Raw genomic sequence first — 7,150 nt, 5'->3', positions numbered from 1 at the left:
CTGCAACAACAAGAATTCGATGGCAAGGAATTTGTCTTCATTAAAGATATGGCGTACTGTGTTGAAGGGAAGTTCGACATCTTTTTGGAAGATGGCTTCAAGAACTTCAAGCATACATTTATGATCCGAGATCCTAAAAAAGCAGTCAGCTCTCTATTCAAGCTCTCGACAAATCCCGAGCTGGCGGGATGGGATTACTTCGATCCAGCAGAGACAGGATTCCGGCAGTTGTTTGAGTTGTACCAGTTCATCGACCGTCACGTTCATAAGAACCCAGTTGTTGTAGATGCAGAGGATCTCCTAAGATTTCCAAACGAAATCATGCAGAGTTACTGTGAGGCAGTTGGACTTCCGTTCGATGAACGCATGATCTCCTGGCAGCCAGGGCCAGTTGCAGAGTGGGGACCCTGTACCGCATGGCATGACGAGGTTATGAACAGCGCAGGATTTTTACCCCCTCAAGAAAACACAGGAGAACCAACTGATCTTCCACCGGAAGTTGTGTCGGCTGTGGAAGAGTGTTTGCCTTATTATAAAAAGCTGGCTGCATTGAGAATTCTTCCCAAGCAGCGTTAGCGCTGAATATTTCACTCGGTGAAAATCACCATGAGACCGCTTGACAAAAACTGTAGCCTAGGGGACTTTCCTAATGGCCTTTTCAAGTGTTTAATCGGTTCCTTTTATTTAGTGGGAATATATCAAAAGATCATTTTAGAGTGTATTTTCTTTTCCCATTTCTCCGAATTGTTGCCCTATCCAAATGCAAGTGTGTGCATAAGGGCCTCTGCAATAATTATTAGCAAGGAGAGGTTCTGAAATGAGCGAAATGTGGCTAAACGTTTACTCCAACCCTTGTAAAATAGCTGAAATAACTTCTTACACTCCCTGTTAAGGATCCCTTAATTCCACCACGGCCCTATAAATGGCTTATTTCCAGCAAACTCTAGCGTTGCCGCCGCGCATGCATTGGGCCGAAAAACACTGGCAGAAACAATACACTGAATTCTACTTTTAAACATTCACTTGTTCGAGATCTTTGTCTTCAATGGGAATTGACAAACGAGCATACAACACTGATAGAAGAGGAATCAGTATTTTAGTGTAAAGTCAACTGCGATTGTGAGGAATATGAAAACCCCAAATAATCAACAATACAACTGATGAGCAATTGTGCTTATTGCTGTGGCAGCCCACCTGCAAGATAAAGACAAGATGACTCTGACGGTGTAAAATCCTCTGCTTTCTCAACAACCTTCGAAATTTTTGCCACATCCACCTCACCACCGTTCGCTATGGTCGTACCCTACTGCGCAGGAAAAGTTAAATGGTATATATAAACTACTACGTGTCAGATGAGAAAAAGAATTCAGCTTAATTTGGAAACGAGCAGAGCTATACGTAAACTTGGCTTCTTAGTTTAATAAAGAAATGTTCCTGAAATGAACATTTAGGAAATTAAATGCAATTTAAAAAGTGACATAATCAGTTCCACATCTGTAACTTTGAAATATGTTTTCCTGCTGTATTTTTCATATTTGAATTGTTGTTGAAAATTACCTATATCATCCCCACTTTCCACTAAATAATTTAGACACCGCCCCCCTCCTCTCTTGGTGTATCACTTTACACTCTCCCCCCTCCCCACCTCCTTGCATTTTGTAGTCCCTAATTGATATAATTTATGAATTCCCTCTATGAAGTCAAGTTCCCTTTAAACTCAGGCACGCGTGTTTTCATTTACTCATTATTTTTTGCGAAAGCAACGAGAGGGCGAATGCACCTCCCATTTATTTCAATTCGTTATCGAAAAGAAAGTGTTAGAGAAACGATTAAAAGGACTTGTTCAGTGTCACGATTGTAAAAAATAGCGACCCACGCGGCCGTGCAACATTCTTGAAGAGCATTAGCAATTTTTGAATACCCTTGTGCCCTAACTCAAAGAAGAAACAGTTCACAGTTTTTGTTGTTGTTTTGTTTGTTTGTTTATTTGTTTGTTTTATTTAAGTTCATCATTGTTGCAAGGAGAGCGATACTGTAAAACTTTGTTTTAACATCATCGGTTTTTCATAGTTAGAGGTTGGGGAGGGTGGAAACCATATCTTTAATGACAAGATGTTTTGTAGCATACAAAATTAAGACCTTATAAGCCGTAAGTTTCTGTGAAGGGGAGCGGGGAAAGGTTGCAGGAGGCGATAAAAACACTTCATATTGCAAGCTCTAAGACATTATGATACTTTTATCATAACGTAGTCAGTAGTATAAAGTTGTCATCTTTTGCTCAAACAATGTTTAAACAATCTCATGTTGAGATGCAACCTCGTCATCAGGGCTCAACCTGGGAACGAAGTTACTCAGGGCTTTTCCCTTTGATGATAAAATTACGTCATACATTATCAAAAAGTTATGGTCCGCAGGCCAGTGGGTCCACAATAAACTTTGACGTGTTATATGACGTAATTGTCAGTTCACCATTGAGAGGAAAGACAAATTAAAAAGGTGTCGATTTGTTAGATATCAAAAATATTTCGACATTCTTTCTCAGTGATCCAGTATATAATGCATATATATAATCTTCCAGCGTTTATTCTCTCTTGTACAAGACCAGAACTTCTCCTGCTGTGCAGTCAGAAATTAAAATGCGACCCCCGGCATTGTGGTTACACCCCATGACCATGTTAGTTTATTAAAGGTTTTCCCAGTGTCCTTCAACGGTGAACTGCTTCACATGACCACTAAATGGGTCACTGACCAAGATATTTCCATGTTTGTCTACACACAATCCCCACGGGTTTTCAAGCTCTCTGCCTGCATTGCTTCTTTCTCCAGTCATACGCAAAAAAGTCCCTGATGAATCGAATACTTTTAAACAGCCGTTTCCACTGTCAGTAACAACAAACACGTTCTTGTAATAGACACAACCTATAGGATAGTGCAGTTTTTCTAGGTCATTGTCTCCAAATTCTAACGTAGGTACACCATCCCGTGTCAAAACCTGAACTCGGTAATTGTTAAAATCAACTACAATAATGTGTGCTTCGCCATCCGTACAAACACTGGCTGGATTCTTAAACTCCCCATACCCTGCCCCATATCGCCCAAAGCTGTTCACATGTTTACCTGAATGCACGTTGAACTGCTGTATTGAAACTCAATCACAAAGGGGCAACTCTAATTTCTTCATAGATCAGTGAAATAGCTGTTATGATGGCATAGGCTGTGACGCTATTCCTGTTCGGTAAAGAACAGCACATTTATAAGCATAGTCAACCTGAACTTCTGTAAAAGAAGCTCTATATTAGAAGAGAAATTATAGGCTACTATGTAAGGCAAAACTCTGAACCAATGCCGGAAAAAATGTTTCCAACTTTGCATTTACTCGATTTTAGTTCAATTGATAGAGCTTAATTCCATAGTGCTAGTGTCAAACGTGAACCGAACTGTAAATTTCCGCGTTGATAATCCGCAAAAACAATACTCGCTGATAGGGTTAACGTCATGGAAACTTAGCAACTGAGGTCGCGAGGTCATGTTAACTGTTGCAAACGAAATTAAAAACTGCCATCAGGCAAAGTCTGTTGGGCGTTTCGAGATGGAGACTCTGCTAAAAAACCTCAAAAAGTACGTTGAGTGTTCGATTTGCTTAGAAAGTTTCACCGAGCCGAAAACCATAGCGTGTCTTCACACTTTCTGCTGTGAATGTCTGAAGAAACACGCGCTTACGAGTCAGAGAGATGGTCAGTTTCGCTGCCCTGAATGCCAGACACAAATAGCCATTCCCAAAGGAAACAGATTCGATCAGTTACCGACCAGTTTTCTGCACAATAGCTTATTAAGCCTTCTCGCTTTTCAACAAAGTGGCGATGGAAGTCAGATCAGCTGCAAAGTTTGCACAAAAAAGAGCGCTGAATTAAGTTATTGTTTCGGGTGCGAGATGTTGCTTTGTCAAGTGTGTCTCCAGGCGCATGAGATGTTTCAAACTACAGCTTTCTCAGGACACAAGGTGACGTCGGTCAAACAGTTTCAAGTAGAAGATTACGAAGCTTTGCTAAAGAAAAAGGCATTCTGCGCTGAGAAGTACCACGAGAAAGAGGTAACAAGGTTTTACTGTCGCGTATGCGAAACTTGTATTTGTCAAATATGCTTAAGTATGGAACACAAGACTCATGAAATAGAGCTGCTCGACAAGGCAGCGGATGAAGAAAGAGCCAAAATTTTGGCGGGAGTTGAATCAATACGACAAAAACACCAAATGTGCAGCGATATTATCCCTCAATTCGAGGAGACAGCCGCCAATCTTGAAGCTAATATCGCAAGGGCTAAACGCCAAGTGTCTCAATCAGCCGAGCAAATGATCGCTGTGATTCGCGAACGCGAACGCGAGGCAATTACCACGCTCGAGAACACACGCGTGTCCCGAATGCAGAAGTTGGATGGCGTGAAGAAACAAGTTCAACAGCTAGAAAAACAGATCAAACAAGCAGCAAAGTTTGCAAGTGAACTAGCTCAGAGAAGCTCGAGTGCAGACATTATAGGAAACAGAAAGAATTTACAGGAAAGATTTGAAGAGCTTCGCAAAACTGAAATGCCCGATCTGCCTGCTGGTTCGTTTGTAAAGTTCGTGTCAACTTGTAAGCTAGATACTTTGAGTCTCGGCATAATAAAATCAACCGAGACAGACCCAAACAAATCAACAATTGAAGGACTGAAACAAACTTTTCAAGCTGGCGTTGAAGCAGAGATTTCGGTTTGCCCAAAGACAAGCGAAGAACAGATCAGTAACAAACAACATGGGGATCACGTTGAGGTTCAAGTGGAACCTGCTGACCAACTGGCAAGTTTGATCGTCAACGAAGGGAACGATGAAGCAGGCGGAAATTTCCAAGTGAAATTTGTTCCTAAACTGCCGGGTTTTTACCACATCTCAGCAAAAATAAATGGCGACAGCCTTTCTCAAAGTCCCTTCACTATCGAGGTACAGGAACGAAAGCTGGAAGTTGATGATGAGTTACACTTGCAAAATCAAACTCTGCAAAAGCCAACTGGTGTTGCAGTGAGTAGTAAAGGATTAATCGCCATAGCAGACTACGAGAAGAACTGTATTCTAATATGTGATAAAGACGGAAAGATTGTGCGACAACTGGGTTGCAAGGGAGAGAAACCTGGGCAGCTTCACTGTCCAACTGACGTGACATTCATCAATGATGATGAGATTTTAGTGGCAGATGAATTGAATCACCGAGTACAGCAGTTCAACGTGCACTCGGCGCAGAACTTTGTAAACAGCTTTGGACGGTATGGGAAAGGAGATGGGAATTTTCACAGTCCAACAAGTGTTTGTATGGATGATGAAGGAGGCATAATTGTATCTGACTTTAACAACCACCGCGTTCAGGTTTTGACAAGGGATGGTGCACCCATTTTGATATTTGGAGATAGCGGCCCGGAAAAACTTAACAATCCTGTGGGCTGTGTCTGTTACAAAAACATGTTTATAGTTGCTGATAGTTTGAACAGCTGTTTGAAAGTATTTAATTCTTCAGGGAACTTTTTGCGTAAGATTGGAGAAAAAGGCAATGCAGACGGACAGTTTTTAACGCCGTATGGAGTGTGTGTAGACCAACATGGAAATATTTTGGTCAGTGACAAAGACAGTGGTCGCGTGCAACAGTTCACTATAGAGGGTCAATTTATTGGGAAAACTGTTACCAAGTTAACATGGCCATGGGGTATGGCTACAATGCCTGATGGTCGTATTTTAGTTTGTGACTTCAGTGCCAAAAAGGTTATTTTCTTGAAATAAGACTGACCTTGAAAACATCCTATTGATATGTTAAGAAAAGACGTCAGACTTTTTATCCAAACTGTATTGATATCCAAGTCTATCAGTTTTAAATGTTTGTATGTTCATTTGAAGGAAAGGTTCGATGCTCTCTGTTTAAATTGTTTAAATAATATCTCAGTCATGAGAGTGATCTAAAACAAATATAAAAAATAGGCAGTGTATGACTGCACGTGGCTTACTGTATAGCTTCAAGTCACACTGTCTTAAATAAGCAGGCCCGTAGGAAGGGAGGGTTCGACGGGTGCCCTCGCACCCCCTCCCCCCCCCCCCTCACAGGCGCCAGAGGTCCACCTTTTTTATTTACTGATTGTGTAGTAAAATGCTGTAAAAGAGGTCACAAGCCTCATTCACCCTTTCCACAAAACGGGTAGTAAGCCACAAAATCTCAAGCAGCATTATTTTTTTTGTAAGTTTCCTATACGTCGCGAGATTTTCAATTGTACATTCAAAAACACAAATAAAGTTTCAACTTGTAAGGAGATAGAAGAAAGGTTAAAAAAGAAGTTGGATATAGGGTTCTTTTTCAGCATTTTAGTGAGGCAAAAGCATTATATATTAAATGAGCATTTTACTGTGAAGTTTTCCCGGAAAATTCCTTTTTTTGTTCGGAGAAAATGAAAATGAATCCTACTTTTAAGAAAAATGACCACTTCAATCCTATTTTAAAAATGACAAATTGATGCCACTCACAGCCGTTTAGAGGATTATCGTTTGCTGTAATAAAACCACTGACTTGTTTTCAGAGGGTTTTTGGTTTTCGTTCCCTTTTTCGCGCGGCCAAAACTGAAAATCCTGTTCTTCAATCTTTCTTTGCTCTGAAACCACACAGAAACGCTTGCTACTCAGGCTAATCCACGAGAACAAGTATATTTCAGTTAAAAGTTCTACGATTTCTTCATACGTAAAAAAAATCAATTTTCAAGTGCAGCATACGTCAAATGAAGTTACAAAAACGGTAAATCAGCAGTGAATCAGTTTGCTCCTCCATTTATTTTCTAGCCTATTCAGGCGTTCATGATTCGTGGGGAAGGCGAAACGAGAAGTGAGTAGAAAAAAAGAGCGGGGGGGGGGAGGGTTAGGGGTGAGAGCGAGCGAAATTAAAGTCCCACGAAAATTAAAGCCGCGAAATTTAATTAGTGACCTATCTAAAAACCTCAGTGTCTGCTTGGAGTCGAGTATACATACGAGTATGATGGTTCAAATTTCAGTTCAACGCATGTCCTTTAATATTGCTCATCATCTGACTCATCTTGCGGAATTTAGTTCCTTTAACACTTCCTCTGTACAGTCTTCAAATTTGCCATTAAA

General features: G+C 40.7%; 2 protein-coding genes across 2 annotated transcripts in view; both read left to right on the top strand.

The window, feature by feature from the left end:
- LOC140938830 (uncharacterized) overlaps window positions 1-759 on the top strand; it is an 11,212-nt gene extending 10,453 nt beyond the window's left edge. Inside the window, exon 2 of the mRNA XM_073388358.1 lies at window positions 1-759. This exon is cut by the window's left edge and continues 213 nt beyond it. Within this exon, the coding sequence (XP_073244459.1) occupies window positions 1-576 (576 nt within the window). The 3' untranslated portion in view covers window positions 577-759.
- A 2,791-nt stretch (window positions 760-3,550) lies between these two features.
- Window positions 3,551-5,800, top strand: LOC140937433 (E3 ubiquitin-protein ligase TRIM45-like). Its single transcript, XM_073386988.1, has one exon. It carries the CDS (start codon window positions 3,590-3,592, stop codon window positions 5,798-5,800), a length of 2,211 nt encoding a protein of 736 aa, XP_073243089.1. The 5' UTR covers window positions 3,551-3,589.
- Window positions 5,801-7,150: the final 1,350 nt, after the last annotated feature.

This window comes from Porites lutea, chromosome 5 (genome assembly GCF_958299795.1).
Source record: "Porites lutea chromosome 5, jaPorLute2.1, whole genome shotgun sequence".
NCBI classification, from domain to species: Eukaryota; Metazoa; Cnidaria; class Anthozoa; order Scleractinia; family Poritidae; genus Porites; species Porites lutea.
The sequence above is the reverse complement of the archived record's forward strand: the minus strand, read 5'-3'. Positions and strand labels throughout refer to the sequence as shown.

Excerpts from the sequence above, each read along its gene's own strand:
- LOC140937433 (XM_073386988.1), top strand. The coding sequence starts at position 3,590 with ATGGAGACTCTGCTAAAAAACCTCAAAAAGTACGTTGAGTGTTCGATT.